Source organism: Dermacentor andersoni, chromosome 3 (assembly GCF_023375885.2).
Source record: "Dermacentor andersoni chromosome 3, qqDerAnde1_hic_scaffold, whole genome shotgun sequence".
Classification (NCBI taxonomy): Eukaryota; Metazoa; Arthropoda; class Arachnida; order Ixodida; family Ixodidae; genus Dermacentor; species Dermacentor andersoni.
Window position 1 is genome coordinate 110,175,933 of NC_092816.1, and position 18,712 is coordinate 110,194,644.

The 18,712-nt window shown below is 43.3% G+C and overlaps 2 protein-coding genes and 1 long non-coding RNA gene across 4 annotated transcripts in view; 2 read left to right on the top strand and 1 right to left on the bottom strand.

The window, feature by feature from the left end:
* The window catches only part of LOC126540300 (Na(+)/citrate cotransporter-like), a 165,581-nt gene that overhangs the window by 95,928 nt on the left and 50,941 nt on the right, over positions 1-18,712 (bottom strand). The window lies entirely within an intron of this gene.
* Positions 1,243-8,644, top strand: LOC140216757 (uncharacterized). 2 transcript variants are annotated; one of them, XM_072287277.1, is made up of 5 exons: positions 1,243-1,317; positions 3,594-3,736; positions 4,701-4,769; positions 5,826-5,906; positions 8,201-8,644. In XM_072287277.1, exons 2-5 carry the CDS (start codon positions 3,688-3,690, stop codon positions 8,311-8,313), a joined length of 312 nt encoding a protein of 103 aa, XP_072143378.1. In that variant the 5' UTR covers positions 1,243-1,317; positions 3,594-3,687; the 3' UTR covers positions 8,314-8,644. The 2 variants fall into 2 exon arrangements, with proteins under 2 accessions (XP_072143378.1, XP_072143377.1); XM_072287276.1 differs by lacking the exon at positions 1,243-1,317 and having other exon boundaries at positions 3,286-3,736.
* Positions 17,682-18,712, top strand: part of LOC140216391 (uncharacterized) — a 31,700-nt gene continuing 30,669 nt past the window's right edge. Inside the window, exon 1 of the long non-coding RNA XR_011893050.1 lies at positions 17,682-18,196. This is a non-coding gene — a long non-coding RNA (uncharacterized lncRNA). The remainder of the gene's footprint in view (positions 18,197-18,712) is intronic.

Sequence of the window (18,712 nt, forward strand, 5' to 3'; positions counted from 1 at the left end):
AGAAAACTGTTGTTGTGTGACTTCATGTCACAAGTACAGTGTCTGTATCAGCTGCACAGAATTTTATAAACAAAAAAGGTGAATTTTGTAAGGATATTTCCCGATCGAGATTCTATGAAGTTATGTCTTTTTGTGATTACTAGGAACTCGGTAGCGCGAAAAATATGGCAGATAAGTAATAACCATATCCTTAATAATCCCGTAATTAGTACTTACAGAGGAAGCACTTCAATTCGAGAATTGAGGACTCAAAGTCATATTATTAACTCAACAAAAACTTCTTAAACAAAATCGTTCTGGGTGCTACAACCTACAGTACTTTGGCACTGCGGACGGCGCCCAGTATATGGCAGCAGCAAAAGAAATATGAAATAGTGGACCAGTGACGTTAATCCCTTAATCCGCTCCATTGCGAGTGCAAACCAACAGTAGTGCAAGCTTTCCCTGGCACGGGCTTCATCGCGGCCTTTTCTTTCTTTCTTTATGGTGACGCCGAGAATCGACGCGAAGCGTGCTCTATTCTGATCCCAATCTTGCGGTGGTACTGCAGCTCGGATAATCACGTTTTTCCGTATAGCAGCAAATGAAAACAAGGCTTTATTGATCAGAATGAAGAGAACTCGTAATTGTCATAGCATTGGCGCCCGCGCAGCGGGGAGGCAGGTAGCGTTTTCTAATAGGGTGGGGAGATCAGCGTCACTGACAAACAATTTAATTTTCGTTTTCGTTCAGGGCTGCCCACATACAAAATACTGCGTGCCATATTACCTACGACGATTTTTGTGAAGTTGTTGTTGAGCAAGATATGAATGTCGGGCGTCAATTTTGCAAAAGCAATATTGCCGCTAAAATTGGTAATTAAAACATTATTATAAAGATATTTTTGTTACTTGTGACGTGAGCCATATTTTCCACGATGCCGCATTTGTATTGGCTGCCAAGCCTTACAGTCAGAAGATGTGTACATGGGCTTATCACACATTATCAGTGCAACACTCTGTTATTTGGCGCAGGAAAAACAGCGTGTATACTTGCTGCATTCGCGATCTCTGGGAAAGAAAGCGAAGGAGAGGGGGACCCGGGGAACGTGCGCGGTATCCAAGGTGGCTGTATGCTGGAGCTGAAACCCGATAATTGTCTATGTCCTCGCGTTCCTCGACTACATGAGGAGGGGGGGGGGGGGGGGGGGGGTGACAGAAGACCTATGGGCCCCGGGTGCCAGACGACCTAGCTACGCCACTGGTCAGCCATCTCGCACCGCCACGAAAACACGACAGTCGTTCGTCATGCCTTGGATATAACAACAAATCCTCCACGGTAAGTGAATTCTAACTTAGGTGCACATTCTCCGTATATGTCATGCTATCGCCAGGAAGTCGTCGCTGCGCTTAGCCGACGCGATTGACAAAGGACTAGGCGTACGCGCTGTCTCTCGATGTCAATCGAAAAAGCCAGTCGTCGCGATAACTGCATGTGATTTTATCACTTTGCCGTTGTCCGTAAGAGCTTTAAAAATCGCAAACGCTGCCAGAACTATGGTATGTTCAATAAGACGCCAGGCGAGAGGACGCTTAAAATGGTTAGTTCACCAGCCCGTGATTCCGAGTCTATGCGGAGCGTGATTAGCGTGCGTTTTGTGTGTTTGAATTTATTCAGTTTGGCAGTCTACTGTGTACGGAACGCTGTTGAACTAAGGAATCACATAACAGAAGGCGTCATTTTGCTGGCAGCATGCTTTTTTTTTATAAATAAACCACGCGCTTGACGGTGTCTCGCGCAGGGGGAATCTGCGACCACTGAAGTTACGTGCAGCACCAGTGCTAGTTAGAAACTTTGCCGCAGGCATTCAGCTGCATGCTGCAAGAGGTCAGTTGGGCGCGTTATCTTGAACTTACTGAAAACGCATGAGGAATCCATGTTTTATGCTGAAAAAAGTATAAACCCCATATAAGCGATCTTGCGCGCGGCAGCTACAAGCGACGCGACGGAGATGGCTGTCGCGTTCGCTCGTCGCCTACAAGTCGTACTCCGTGCGAGCGACGATTTTGAGCGACGCCTCCCCGGTGTTGCCGGCATGAGGGCTGCAGTCACGCGTGACGCCTGCTTTAGTAATTTACGTTGATGTATTTTACTATAAAAAGTAGCATAAAATATTTCCGGAGGTCTTGCAGTACGTTCTTATCCTTGCACGTATAAAAATTGAATCATTTGCTCGTTCCGCGCGACAATCGGTAGTATTTGAGCGATGTATGTACATCCAGTTCTGGCTTCGCGCTATTGGCTAGTCGCTCATAGCACTTCTGGGCGACGAGCAACGATTTCTAGATTTCCAGAACCGAGCCATCTGTTCAAGCGACGGCCCGTTTTGTCGCTCGAAGCCGTCGCTCGTCGCCGTCGCGCACTAAATCGCTCTCACAGTGTTTATCCCTAAGACCGAACTGTTTTTGCTCATGTTGAAATGGTGTGATTATAGGTCTGGTTTTGTCTCCTGTTGCAGTTTTCGTGCACGGTGCGAAACTGAAAGGATGCTTATGTCTACGAACTCGGTGAATTGTCGAGCAGCTAGTTACGCATCGGCATCGAATATAACGGCTGCTGTGTGGAATTACAATTGCAGGGGCGCTTTGCATACGCTTATTGTTTTGGACATGCCTGTGCATTTGCTAATATGAGTTGGCGTGTCAGAGTTATGTCATATGAACAGCTAAATCAGCCTTCCTCTGGGGGTTACAAGCGTAATGTGTGCATTTTGCTACAGCATGGCAGATCAAGATGTGTTTATCGCTTGAATATTTTTAGTAGAGAAATAAAATATCAAAATAAAATGTTGCTTTAATTCCGTGTTACCAGTCTGTCGTACACAGAACAATAGGTTGGTGTAATAAACTAATAACTGCGGTTTAAGTGCAACTTTTACATGCCTACAAGAATGTAAAATGCTAGATTTCAAACTGCAGCAGTAGTCGGGTCTGTCAAAAATGAACTCCACTGCGCACCTCATGCATGAAAATAAGTTCATGCCTTTTAGTAAGCTTAGATGCAGGCCGCAGTGAACTTGTTAGTATTGAAATGTGGGTAAGCTTGCCATAACAAGCCTTGTTGCCCTTTTTTATAGGCACATCCATATATCCATTGAGCTGAAGGACAATATTTTCATCCCTACTGAGCATCATGTTTGCAGCTATAATCCTCAAATTATGGCTTCAGCAGTGGCACAACCAGGGATAGTGCGGGGGGGGGGGGGGGGGGGGGCACACTGGGCACGTGCTTAGGATGTGTCACAAGTGGTGTTTGCGATACACCAGACTCATGACAGACCTATGACGTCTGAAAATGACCAATATTCTAGTCATTAGCAGGAGTATTCTAACATTCATGAAAAACAAGGATGAACTGTAGTTTATTTGTTTTTTTGCTTAAATCTAAAAATTGAAGTTAGTTTAGCAGTTGACTGTTGCAGTCATTTGGATGTTTTGCATGCATTTCACTAGGAAGACTAAGAGCTAAGACTTTTTTATTGCCATGGCCTTGACTGTCTTGATGTTGTTTTGCACCATGCCCTTGTGTTGACTTTTGCATATGATATTTTTCAGGCACCCGCTTTATTTAACGCAAGAAGGCAGCTGCAAGGACACGAGGATGTGAAAGAGCCAGTGCAGCGCGACTTCACGTAGTGCAGAGGAGCCAATGCCAAAAAATCAAAATACATTGGCATGTTATTTGGACAAGAAAACTAGTATGTGGGTATATTGGGTGTACCATTTGACCAAATGTCAACAAAATCAAGATACAGTATGTTACACGAAGATGAAAATTCTCACGTGCTCCAGGCAGTCATCTTAACATGGTATATTTATGTAATGTCTCTGATTGGAAAGTCAAATCAAGTATGCTCTCTGGAGACAAACACATAGCAGCAAGTGTCATTGAAAAGTTAAAAATGTGTTTTAAGAAAGCTGATTAGTTCTGAGAAGTGACTGCTTTTTGTCTTGCCTCTCAACAGATATATCAATGTGATAAAAAAATAGTGTACAATGAAATTGCATATTTGCTTAGCGACATGATACATACTTGCAATGAGCACGGTGCCTGTGTTTACTATAAAAAGCAACAGCCCATGCTTGGTTAGGTTAGGCCCGCTACAACATGCAGGCATGGGTGATTGGCGCTTTTTTTATTTCTGTGTCGTGAGGTTTATTGACGTGCGTATAGGTGCAGTGGCACACAGTATGGCTAGTACAAAAAAAGGGGGGGGGGCAGATATATGTAGCTCACTGTACACGACACAGGGCAAAGGAAATCCGTGTTCAGCAACTATGTTAAATGCCATGTACGTAAATTTTACAACGCTACTCGTTCGAAGCGCGCACAGGTGCATATTGAAGAAAAGTTTCCAGGGTAGATAATTTAGTTCGTAATTTACACTAATTTTGCTCTAACCACGAGACATAATAATTTGAATATACTGCACGGAAAAACCTAGAGCGAATTAAATTGTGTGTCAGCTTCGTGTGTATACATATAGTCTTTCCTATGCATTAGGTTTTTTGCGTAATGCATTAACAGTTGACAGCCTATCTTATGATGTGTACTCTGTTTACATTACAGTTGTTTATTAGTTTACTCGTTTGTTTTGCGACTGATGAAATGCCGGCATATATATATTTTCAACATTTGACATAACCCTGTATGTCTTGCAGGGACAACCCAGGACGTGCATTTCTCAGCACCCAGTCAACTGCCAAAAGTGACTCAAACACAGGCCACCAGTAAGTGGACATCAGTTGCAATTTCACATTATGCAGTTGGCGGCTGCCTTGTACGGAGGCTTTTTTTTTTTAATGAGATGGTGATGTCGTTCTAATGTACATTTTGACCACAAAGGTGCGATCATGTCTCACAGAGGCATATATGGTTGCTATTCTCTGCGAGGGACGTGTTCTCGTGTTCGTGAAGCATTTGTGTTTGGCAGTATTGTCGCCCAATGAGTTGGATATAAACACTAACTCACCACTGCCGGCAAGTAGTTGCGAGAAACGCATTATGACGCTGTAAAGTTATTTCATTAATTCGAAGGAAAGTTTTGCAGCAGGAAAAAAGGTTGCTATTCCAGGTAAACATGTCTTTTTCTTACAGGTTATTTAGCCAAACTGTGGATGCATGAAATTCGTGACTTATGAATAGATTTTAATTTATTCTTTAGTAATGCTTCTAAAAGAGACCAGAAATAGCATGTGACTACCTCTGCAATCAGCAGACCATACATTTACAGTCATAAGTGGCAGTTCCATGCAGTCTCGCACTATATATAACCTTTCCTTTCAGCAACATTGGAACTGGTGGCTGCGTTTTCAGAAGGAGAAGTGCACTTGACACTGTATATGTATGTGTGAATTCGGTTTTCTTTGTATGTGTCGGCTCACTGACAAACAGTGCAAAAATCTGTTGTACCATGAGCCTGACGACGCCTTCTGCTGCTAGAAATGCGGCTCTTCGTATTTTATAGTACTGCATGACATTTAAATCAAAGCTACCACATAAAATGATCAAGAAAACTAACCGCTGTTATAGCTGTTTTCCTCAAAGAACGCTTGTCCTTTATGGGCTGTGTTAATCTGAGCTCTCCACCGATGTTTCAGTAGTATTATCCCTTAGTGAGTGAGAGATTGGGGGCAATTAATTGTGTTAGTGTTTAAGTGGTGGCCTAATTATGTGCATTTGTTCCAACAAAGTTGTCTAGATTACTTTATTGTGTAGTGTAAAGCTTATGAAACCATCAGCAACTACTGAGTTGCTAACACGCATATGGATTTGTCACTATACAGGTGGAACTCGGCTGTACCACTGCAGTGCTGCGGAAATTGCCTTCACCAGCGGCTTTGCAACAGCTGTTTCGCAGCATGTCGGTATGTGTTAATTTATAATTATGTTGGGATGGGCTAGTATTATGGACCACTGCTACTCTGTATTGTGACAGATCCATATGATAAGGGATGTAATGGGCACAGCGAAAACCTTTGAATTTTTTACTATGGTACATAAACAGGCTCTCCTTTTCGTCACTGGAGCAGGAGAGAAGGGCATGCAGGCACTCCTGAATGTACATATATTTCAAAACATGAGAGAGACACACACACACACACACAATTAAACTAAAGGCAGGGACGTTCCATCTTTCATCTGGAATTGAATTGTGCAGCGCAAAAATACAACACGGACCACAGAGAAGCACACATGTTAACAGGTTTGATACACACGTTAGTTCAACAGATTTGATAATTCAAGTGTGCTATTTTACACAAGGGGGAAGGGAACGGGGAGAAAATCTGAAAAAAAAGTGGAGTGGAAAAAAAGGAATCGTGCCAAAAAGCATGAGAAGCATCGCGCAGCCAGGATCACCAGCAGGACATCTAAAAAGCACTCTGATAAAATTACATACAGGACAACCTTACGTATAGTTTGTTTCAATCAACTCAGATCACATGCAGCCATTACTGCAATCAAGTTGTTTCCTTATGTCATATGAGGGAATGATGTGGGCCCAAAAAACTGTTTAGAGCTGAAGGATTATGTTCCATTCTAGCCTCATTGCCTGCTTTTTTTATCATATTGTTATCAGCTGCTTATGTTAGGGACAAAAAGTAAGAGTATGAACTGTTTCCCGATTCGCCATTCCACACAACATGTCTTTGTGACTATATGTACATGCAGATGATCCATAGTTGAAAGATATTCAGTACAGTAGAATCTCATTACAAGATGCACTTGGTTGTAAGAGACATCTGAAAATTGTTTGGTTGGTTTTCCGATGTTTGCCACGTTAACAATACTGTATACAAGAGACACCTTTGTTACTAAGGATGACTTTTTAAGTATTCACTACTTCGAAGGGACACAACCCAGACACATTCACTTTGTGCACCTTGTGTGCTCCGAAGGGCGTAAAGATCACGCAATCCTTAACACAAGTCAATCGCGCATGTCTCTTTTAGCATGAACCAGAAAAGGAGGGCAACGAGGACAGTGCAGGGCAGAAAGTGTCGGCAGTTGAAGCTGACGAGCGTCTAAGTGCACCTCAAAGGTACTGCGAGCAACAAGGCTTGCAAAGTGAAGTGTTTAAATTCCAGAAGTTGGGAAGGAAGCTAACACAATCTACAGTCACTAAAAAGCTGTGAATGTCTTCTTTAAAGGGCCAAATTTAGTTGCGGTGTTGCAGTTCTACACAATAAGGCAATGAACAGGTAGCCACGAGAATTTTTCGAAACGGTGCAGTAATAGTGGAGCTACGTGTGTTTGATTATCGAAAAGTAGTCCCCACTCATTTTACTCTTTCATCCGGTACACGCCATAAGGACAGTATCGTCTTTTCCTTGCCTAGTACACCTCCAAATGTTACGGGACAGGCCAACACCAACGAGCTCTGTTGCTGCCGCGCTGGCCCGTCGTCCTGCGAGGGGTGGCGCTAATACAACAGAACTGTATGGTGACTTGTGTTGAAGAGCCTCATAGGGAGACCCTTCTGTTGGCGTTCCTGTTCTTTGCCCCCATTGGCTGCCCACAATGGCATCGCGCGCAACGCGACGAGGAAGAAGGAGTGTGTGTATTTGCTTGCAGGCCTTGCCGGCAGTTGTACACTTTCGTTCGACCAATCGACAGCACCGGAAACTGGTGACATCATCAGAGACAGCCTGGTGACGTCAGGACAAACTGGGGGGTGCAGGATAGATCCAGAGAGGCGCACGGGGTCATTTTCTTCATATTGTGGTGCTCCGGCAGTGCTACGCACTCTGGCATTTGGCTTCGTCGATCGTGACGGCATTCTGATTTCGATACGCGTGTTTACTTGAAATGTTCAAAAAATGTCGAGAAGTGGTTTAGGGGCCCTTTAAGCCACCCTGAGCATTTATTCCTTCAGATGTATCAAAACATACTTTAGTGATGATGCATAATAAAGTGATTTAGTCTGGCTCCTCAGTGTCTCAAAATTTTTGGTTTCGAGAGACATGTTTCCCATGCCTCTTGAATATCTTCTGATGAGGCTTTACTGTAATATACACAAACAATTGTGTAACTCCTCCTGCAAGTATTATTCATTAAGCCCGGTCACTTATGTGCAAAGCTTGTGGTTAAGTCTTGATGTCCGTACTTTTTAGAGCTATGTTTATTAATTCATGCTGTTCTTACTGGTTCTTCGATGCAGGAGACAATGCCTACGAAATTATTGGCCCTGATCACGAGAGCCCTCAAGGGGCAAACAACATCTCTGTTGCAGAAGTGAGCCCGATACCACTTGGAAGTTACCATGACAGATGACACGGCAGCAATAGATACAGAGACTGCCATGTCTACTGCAGCTGCAACAGTGTACGAGGCAAGCAGCAGCGCGTCAGCATCAGCAGCAGTGTCAGAAGGAACCACACCGGGCCTGGTAGAGCAACATGTGTGCTATCACTGACTTTTTTTGTAGTGGATACAACTCATTTGCTCAACATACAAAAGCTTTTCACCACGACTGTGAGCCAGTGTTATTGTGCAGCAAGTGCAAGACTAAGTTAGGTGTTATAACACAGTACAAGCATCACTTTAATATATGCAAATGCAAACATATTACAGTTGTTGCCTCCCCAGCCAGCCCACATAGTGACAACACATGGTGGGACACGCCTCTCCCCCATTACAAGATAGTAGAGACTGTCAGTGTTGTTGCTAGATTGACTGGTCTTTGTAGGCAACTAGAAGGACAACACAGGTGTCATAAGATTGTTGTTGATGTTGTTGTTGAAGAGCTAAAAAAGAAGTTTGATGCAGCTGAAGTGCCAACTGATATTGAGCAAATCAAAAGCAACCACCTGAGAAAGCAACACTATCGAAATTTGGGTATCTATGTGCCGCCAACTCTGGTAAGAATGGCATAGGACAGAAGTGTGATGAAAATCACACAGACACTGCTGTTGCATCACTGGCCACAGTGAGCAGCGACTTGTAGGGCAAGAGAGTCAACTGAAACTAACATTATGATATAGTGTCATGCTCCCATGTGACCACTTTTCAAGTTATTTTGCAAGATACAGCTCAACGTCCAGAAACGAGACTGCAACTTGTCTGTAAAAAAGCTTTCACAAAAAATTATTCATAACACTATTAACATAGCAGTATCTTTTTTTTGTGTCGGTTCGAGGTTCCCGGCTGTCCATTAATGCAAAAATTGAGGAAAAAAAGAACATGTGTCGTACTTACACCTTTTTAATAAGTACGAGGGGGACAGAACTTTTCTAGTCATGCATCTTCATCATACTATCAAGTTTTTAAATGCCTTTTATAATTATTATTACCAGTTATATCTGAGTGCATTGTATGCATGTAGCAGGTGTAAAATCAGGTCAGTTGGATCAGATGCCTTATCTGCAAGCGAGCCCTATATTCAAGAAATTTGAATTAAAATAGTTACGTTAGAGACGCAGTCTTTCAGCACTTTATTGCCTGTGGTTTAAGCATTGCTCAATACTTTTGTGGGTGGCAATTTCAACCGGCACAGCACTGCGCTTTGCCACAGTCACATTTGTCTTCAAAGCGGTGTTTACCATTTGTGTTGATCTGTTTGTGTATGCATAGAGCAAGTTTTTAATTTATATTTTTCTGCATTGTTGTGCTTGCACTAAGCTTGTATAAGGCAGTTACAAAATGTGCGTCACTATAACGAACTGTTCTGTTGAGCTTACACTTGCAAATAATCATGTTCAGATGGCCGCACTTCTATGCGGGTGCACCGCTAGCTTTGTGTATGTTCTCATGTTTGTATAAAGCTTATATAAGCTAGTTAGAAAATGTATGTCACTAAGCATTGTGATATTCTTTAAAGAACTGCTTGGTTGGTTTTACACTTGTGAATTAGTATTGAGGCGGTGGTATTCCCATGTATGCCCACTGCTAGCTTTCTGTGTCCTCACGTGTTTGTATTAAGTTTCTACAAGGGAGTTACAGCATGTACGTCACTAAGCGCTGTGATATTTTTTAAAGAACTGCTTTGTTGGTTTTACACCTGTGAGTAATAGTACTCGGGTGGCACTAGTCATGTGTAGGCACACAGGGACCATTTGTATACATTATGCTCATGTAAAGCAGTTACAAAGTGTATGTCACTAACTACTGTGATATTTGTTGAATTGCTGTGATGGTTTTACACATGTGAATAATAGTGGTCAGGACACAGTACTTGCGGTGTATAGTTGAATTTATACACTGCCAAGACATGGGCTGTATACGTACCAAAAGAAATGTATGTCATTATATTGTTGTGATTATTACTGTTTGGATTGTATTAAACTGTAATAAAATTGTTTCTTGTATCTATTGAGGTATGGCAATTTGTCATGCAACCAAACTGAGGACCTGAACTTGTGCATACAAATAAACAGCTAATTTAAGTATACTGCTCATATTCTGCTAAACCAGTTTAACAAATCTTGTACTACAATGCTGGAAAAATGACAGAGCTGACTCGGATGTACAGAAAAAGTTCTGCACTGGCTGAAGGACTGCCCCACACTGGAGTTCGTAATGTTGCGTTTATTGGAGTAGAACAGAAAGTGCACTTCTATTAAAAATGCGACAGTCGGTGCAGAAACATAAGGCAGAGGAGCGGATGTGGCACATTTTTTTTCAGGCCCTCCATACCTACTACTGCATTTCTAGTCTTCCTGTGCTCTGCGTTCCCTGTTCAGCCAAGGTTTTTACTCCATGACAGTTGTTCTACTGGGTTCGTAGCAATATTGAAGAAAAAAATTCAATGGTTTTCAAGGACTTTCGAGGCCCCGACACAGTAACTTCAAGGACCTCGTGCAATGTGTGTAGTAGTTTGGACGGGCAATAACTTGTTCAAGAACACCGTTAACTTTAATGCAAACAAAAGAAAACAAAACAAATCGCATTTCAGTGATTTCAAACATTTGAAAGACTGCTAATTTGCCTTTCACCGCCCACCACTAAACGCACACAAGGAAGCATTTCAAGAAAGCGCTCAAAGTTTTTCTGCAATAGCACAATTAACTACTTGGACCTGCAACATTTGCAGTTTTTCAATACTGTTTGGTTTGACAGTGTATGTGATGTCATCTGTTGCCTCAGCTTTTTTCACCATCAAATAAGCAATAGTCATTTCTAATTTCTTTTTATTGTGTCTGTCGCTCTCAATTTACTCTTCACGGCTTCTCTTCGAATGCCTCAACTGTTGAGCTTCCTGCTTCTGCTCCTCCAAGCACATTTGTCGCCGGTTCCATGTGCATAAAACTGGTATCTGCAGCTCCTTTGTAATGTCAACTTTAAGGATGTCGCTTTCCTTCTATTACCTCCAGAGACAATTTTCTGTGACATGCGAAAGAGTGTCGCAGAAGGGAAAAAAAGCGCTTGGCAATGTCTACTAAGTCTAGCCAAGTGTACAAGTTTAAGGACTTTCCAGTACTTCTAAACATTCAAGGGTTTTCAATGCCTTGAAAATGGCATTTTAGAAATAAAGGATTTTCAAGGATCGCTACAAACCCTGGATTCTAGCACCTAAATAATTTTACAAGCTTATTTTGGCATGGAGTTAGGAAATTCATGCTTTCTAGCTAACGCTGCACTATCTCTGTACAGTGAAGCCACGAGAGCGCAACTATTTTGGAGTAAAGAAAAATACTGAAAGCTTTTAATACCACTGTTCTTTTTTTCTATGGAGCTTCGTATTGCCTAGTTAAGTTTACGAATGTGCCTGGTTTTGGCGGGCGTTTCTTCGACATTTTCTGGAAGAAGCAGATGTCTAGCCCCGTATTCAGAAATGTATCTTAATACAAAGCTCATGCTTGACTTGATATAAACGACGCCTGGTGCGAACGTCCCCCAAGACGCTCACTGCCTTTCTTTTGGTGCGTTCACGACTTACGTCGTTTAGATCAAGTCAAGCATGGGCTTCAAGTTATGATGCATTTATGCATATGGGGGTAAGCGTGCACAATTCCGGGCAACGCACTGTGCCATTGACACTGAGAGAAAACGGGGAAAACAGAGTTAACCACTTATGCTCCTAAACTTTCGCGTACCTGTGGTGTGCGTGTATCGTGGAAGAAGAAACAGCGCAAACACAAGGACGAAAAAAAGCATCAACCACACCAGCGCTTCGTGGTGTGGCATGTTTTTGCGTTGTCCTTGTGTTGCGCTGTTTCTTCTAAAATGCTCAACCAACTAGCCGGCAAGTCCATCCTGTGCATATATAAATTGAACACACGCATGAGTGTAGATGGTCTTCGAAGCTTTTAGAACGAGCACTGCCACAGGATACGAGCAGTGCACGCGTAATAAGTGGACACATTAGTCATTTAAACATGCGTGCCAATGCATTTGACGCGGCTATCGGCATAAGCAGTCTCCAAATGCTGGAATTCATGCGCTTCAAAACGCTAACGATCCGCTGCTAATGCAGGACAACAGCTCACAGCGGACTGAACCAAACTCTAATGCACTTGAAAAGAACGCCTACACGGCAGCGTGAGGCACGTCGAAATGCCTGGTACTGGCGTCGCAGTTGCTCACCAGTATACGCGCGAATTAAATTCACATACGTGGATGGTTGGCGCAATACTTTGTATCCGCGTATTTTGGAGAACATGGACTGGAGAAGCACTCGATCATGAGCTGAACGGCACATTTGGTATTTTCCTGCGGTGACGACAAGCCGTGAATAGTTCTCACGTTGTCGTCTACGTTGTCTTCCTTCGTTAGTCGTAGCAAGGAATGGAAATGATGCAAACGCACACGTATTCCAGTACACAACAGCACAGCACACTGCAGAAAAACCTCACCCACCACAGCCGATTCATCAAATACGTTTGGTATATATATAACCTCTAAAAGAACACGACTGGGCGTGGCGGCGCTGTGGTGTAATGGTTATGATGTGTGTTTTCAATTGTACAAATACGAGTGTACGCGGGTTCGAATTCACATGATGTATAGAGCATAGTGATTCTTGATAAGTATGTGATTCCCTTGACAATTGTATTCTAATTAGATTGTGTGACTCCTGACTGTGAAATTTGCGAAGATATTTGCAGATTAAATGTTAATTCGTTTTTTTTTCTCCTCAGTGGCGTTCGTGACGCATACGCATAGGCCGCTTCAGAGCAGTCACGCCTCACGGTAGGCAGCAAATAGCCAGGAAAAAATGACTTTAAAATCCTGCATAACTTTGCTCACGCCTATTCTGAAGGCCGCTTGGAATCGGGCCAGTGTCTCTGAGGAGCCGCCTAGGGAACAGTATATCAGCGGCCCTAATTTGATCAGATTTCCTGCCTGCATGCGTGACCAGGACTTGGCTAAGAGGGTATTGGGAAGAGTACTAGCACTCTGTTCTGAAGGAGTACAAGCACTCTGTTTGGGGGAGTAGAAGTACTCGGTCTGGCGGTGTACTATTAACCCTGCGGGGAGAGTATTAGCACTCTGCGGAAGAGTACTAGCACTCCCTGTGGGAAGAGTATTATCACTCTGCGGAAGAGTACTAGCAATCCCTTGCGGTGGAGTAACAAAACTCTGTCAGGAGGAGTTGACCTACTCTCTCTCAAAGAGGGTCGATCTACTCTCGAAAAGAGAGTGAAATATGGGACAAGCAGCTACTCCCTCAAAGAGAGTGCCCGGCACTCTCTTAGTTTTTAGAGTGTAGCCGTCTACTTGGCCATATTCGGCGAGTATTGGTACAGAGCCATAGTCGTCCATTGCAGAAAGATCCTGCAGTCAAATACAGCTTTGTAAGACGGTTGCAACTGTCGTTGGCAACAATTATTAATTTTTTGAAGACAACGTCGAAAGTGCAGATTGATTTGTGTTTCGTAGGATCGGGGGATTGGAGACCTTCTATCACTCGTAGGACCAGAAAAACACGCGTCAAAATGATACTTTAAAAAATATATATAACAAGAGCTAAGTACTGAGCACGGTCCAAGATTACTATCTTTAAGTGATGACAGCGCACGTTTCACGGCTGCCAGATAAAGGCTCCTGCCGCCAAGTGGCTCGTCGGTCAAAGGCATGAGGCGGGTGCTCTTTCATGTATCTCTATGGGAAACATTCTCGCTTTCAAGCTGCTGTTCTTGTGCGTTTTGTGTACTCAACACTTGTTCGCGTGTAGCAGGCGCATGTTCACTATGCATAGCTTTTGCAAAATGTTTAATGCTGTGGCTCTATGGCTTAATGTTCAGCTATAGCCCGAGGCTCAACTCCAATTTCCCTGTTCAAGTGCACGTAAAATGCAGATCTGCTTTTATGAGAGAACCACTTGATTCAGTTGTATGAAATTTATTTCAGAGATGAAGTTTAATTGTAACAATTAGTGGAAGCAATATTCTGAGTTAAGGCTCGCACTTTTTGTTAACTGAGAAAAATTGACATGATTAAAAATATAACAAGGCAGTTCACCAAATGCAGCCGACGTATGCATCAAGCGTGACTACTAAGTTTATCTGTTCGCCTACTTGACGCGACGGGTTAAACTCGCGTGTAGCCAGATGTATGGCACCGAGCTGAATATTCGGAACACAGCCTAAAATGACAGCGTCGCACAGTAAACTCTGCACTTCGCGACATCGCGATGACGCGTGACAGGTGAACGGGAATCACTCCCGTGGCATCGAGAATCGCGATCTTTCGTGTAAGCCAAAGCACAACACCCCCCATGGTGCTGGTGTTTTCAAAGAATGTCAAATTTGCGTTATTTCACAAAAATATAGCTGAATTACAGCACTTCTAACAAAAAAAGACAAAGAAAAACTGATCCCTGAGATGAAACTTCTTCCCATCTTTGGGAGTATCTTTTTTTTTTCAGGTTTGTCTATTGAGCTGCTACATTAAATATTTATGCAAATCCCACAACTATTCGCTTCAACATTACTCGTCACCGTTACTATTCGCGTTGACGTTGTTTCGAACAAAAAAATCATAAACGCCTATACACTTGCAATATGTTCCTACTTGCCTCTCTAGAGATTGCGTTAGCCCGTGGCACCGACAAGTACCACTCGTTGGCACAGGCACCATCGACAACACGTCACTGACGTCCTTTGCATTTGAACACGCGATTCAATGGCCTCATTGCAGCCCGACCCGGAATTTATCCCATGGGCAGAGCTCCCCTGTTCTGCACGTTCGGCGTCCATCGGCAGGACTACGGCAAGATCAACGTCGAAGCCTGCGACTACGCCTTCATCCCGTTCTACGTGCAGGGCAGAGACAGCTTCGTCGACGACAGCAACCCGATCACGCAGCAGTTGATCTCTGGGGCGGTCGCGTCGAACAAGACGTCGTTTGCCATCAGCGTCCCTCACGCGCAAGTTTTCTTTGGCTGTTTTCCGTCAGCGTTCAGTCTACAGAGAAAACCTTTACACATGCTCTGGAGCACACGGGCAGGCTTATCTTTTTGATAGTTTGACGTGGCACTAAAGATGTACAATAAGTGACGTTGTTCTAGTAAATTGCGCTTCAACAATAAATGAGCTACTCGTACCGTATCGCACTGCACCTCTGCTAGCGCCTCCCCCTCCCCCCCCCCCCAAAAAAAAAAACAGAAAGAAGAAAATGCAAGAGCGAGTAACTGGTAACGGTATCATTTTTAAATTTACCCGCCAGCTCGCGATGATGACATTAATCTTCTATTCAAATGTAGGCAAGTGTTTATTGGGAAAGAATAACTACACATTATTCTAAATGAACAAAGGACTCAACATATCAAGTATAAAAAAAAATATTAACAACGCCAGAAGCGAGCAAACCTGATAGATAAATCCCCGCTATTATTCTGATGTACAAGCGTCGAGATGTCGTAGTGCAATAAAACAAAAGCGGTTTGGCTTTCGCTCTATCCCTATGAATAATCCCGCCGATCAGCGTAACAAAAACGCAAACAGGCTTTGCATTTGCAGCATCTCTCATGCGACATAAAACGTTCTCCACTCAGTGTAAAAAAAAAACAGCAGTAAAATAGAGATAAGTGTAGTTTCTCGTCTACAACTCGTCATACAAGTTGAATTGCGTTCTGCTTATTATCACTAGATAAGAAATGAAATAGGATGAAACAAGAAAAGATGTTATCACTGCTAAGCAGGTAGAAAGATTTTACCCCCTAAATATTGTGTTTTCCCTTGAACACACTTGGCGTCTAGATTAGGAACTTGAAATTTCAAGTTTATTTTTACCGAGAGCAAGGGGTGTTACCGCATGGTGGACACATATTTAACTGTGGGTCGGACATATACGAGTATAATGACTTAGCAGTTCTGTGGAAACCCGCAAGGTGGAGAGAAGTAATTAAGGGAAAATGAGACACCCACCCAATCGTAGCAGTTGTCACAAAGGAAACCCATACGGGTTCCTCGAAAGAAACGCCTCGCAGTTGGAAAATTTGTCCTGCTCCGAGCCGAATATCGCGAAACTCAGAACGTTCAGGAAATAACACGTGCGATGCATAATTCAGTCGCTCAGTAATCGAGTGCTATGCGGCACGCGTTGAATTCACACAACTCTGTATGCATTAGGGAACCTCCTGATGAACTAGCGTTCGGGCTTCCGCCATTCACGATAACAATCGGCGTGATAATGACATAACCAGGGTTGCGCAGTCGCCAATCACGGAAGGCGCTTAAGAAATTAGCATGCGCGCCCAAACTAAGAATACAGAGGATGAGCAGTTGAGCGTTTAGCGGTGCGCGCTAATTTACGCAAGCGTCAATTGCAGTGGCGCCATCTTAAGCTGTCAACGCTGCCGTATTCTCTTCGTAATTACCAAAAAGCGCAGTGCTACATATTTCATTCGTTATGCGTGGATACGGTGGTACTTGTGAGTCGGGTCTTTCAGGAGCATGCTAATTTGCTCTCAGAGCGCAGAAAAATTAGAAATTATTTTTGTAAGAGCCCCATATATGGTAGCGAGAATGAGTCAAAAATAAGATCGGCCTTACTGCGCCACCTACCAGAACACACGGTGCATATGGGGAATTTCAATACGTCCGCGTACTCCATTAAATAGTGCAAGAAACTAGAAGAAGCGCAAGCGGATGCTTCTTTAACCCTTGCGTGGGCACAACGACAGCACAGATCACTCGATACCTAAGGTGTTGCGAATGTGTCCTTGATGAGGTATTCTTTACGGAGATAAAAAAACGGGACGTTGATGTCTCACTGGCCACCTATAGGCCATTTTAAAGAAGGTGGATAGTACGTGTCGTCGTTACCGGTTTCATCCTCCTAAAGCGTGCCTGTAAAATAATCAGGAACAGTCTTTGTACCATATAGTGCACTATACAAGCATTACGTTCCCGTTTCACATGTTTTGTTTGCGCTTACTGCGCACGCACCCCTTATAACTGCGTCTATTTCCGTGTCTTCCCTTGTGTCACAGCATGTTCTGAGAATCAACTGCTCCTCAAAAATCCCTAAAGGCTATACATACCTCATATGTAACGCTGTGATGTGTTACTGAGGCTGACAAAGGGATAATTTGTAGTTGGTAGGAGTGGATATGGCGATTTGCGATGCCTAAGCTCACCACATTGAAGTGGACCGCGGTCGTCATGGAAACATACCGTTGAGTATCTTTATTGCACAAATAGGGGAGAAAATAGTCTTGGGCTCTTTCTGTCTCTTTATTCGGGTGAACTAAAAAAAAATTACTCAAAAGAAACTTCATCGGTTGTTGTGGCGGTATGCAAGTAAAAAGAAAGAAAAAGAGCGCGACAGAAATAACTCAATATCGCGACAAGGAACAAGCAAAAAACAATCGCCTCAAAGATTTCGCTATGTTGAACAGAAATAAACGAAGAAAGAAAATATTCCAAGGCATCCAGTAACAAAGGAACTCAAAAAAAGTTCAATCGTAGTTTATACTTCCCAGCTGAGATTCAGTAAAGTTGCCCCACAATGTGTGCACCTTTTCATCAAAGCGTTAATTATTGATCGGTTTAGAGCAGGCAGTGAGACCTGTGTGTTTCTGCCGCTTGCACTCTGCAGGAACCGATCAGTCGTGCGGCAGCATTTGAACAGCAATGCGGGTCAGGACAGAATCAGGCAGTACTGGACAACGAAGAACATTTACCACTACGCCGTCTTCGACATAGGCATCAGGCCTAGCGAACGTTCGCAAAGCGAGAGCATCATGAGAGAATCGTTCGACTTGCTAAAGGTAATTAAGTTTCACCCTGCTAATTTGCAGCGCAAGATAGCGCGTAGGTTCTTACGCTACACCTATACAGTAATTTAATAGCGTTATCGTGACTGGCGTACTCATGTCGTTGGTCAAACATCTTCGATTGCATTTCAAACCGTTTTAGCATGCTCTGGAATACATACTGTGCACTGATATCGGTATCTGCCCACCCAGAGCTATAACTATACGCTACTTGTGGCATTGGCGGCAATTATATTTCGTCGGCACCAAGAACAGAGGGCGCTGATTGACCTGTATAACGTCATTGCGTGTAAAAACAACTAAGCAGTGCTCGAGAGTAGAGCAGTGTGAACCACTTTCGATGTTCTAGACTTGAAGATTGAATATGTATGAATATGGATGAATATCGATGAATATGTGCTAAAATGGTAACACTGTACGAAGAGGCCGTTGACCTATTTATGGGATTTAACATCCACAAACAACGTTGGGCTATATGAGATGCGGCACATTGAAGAGTCCCAGAGCGTT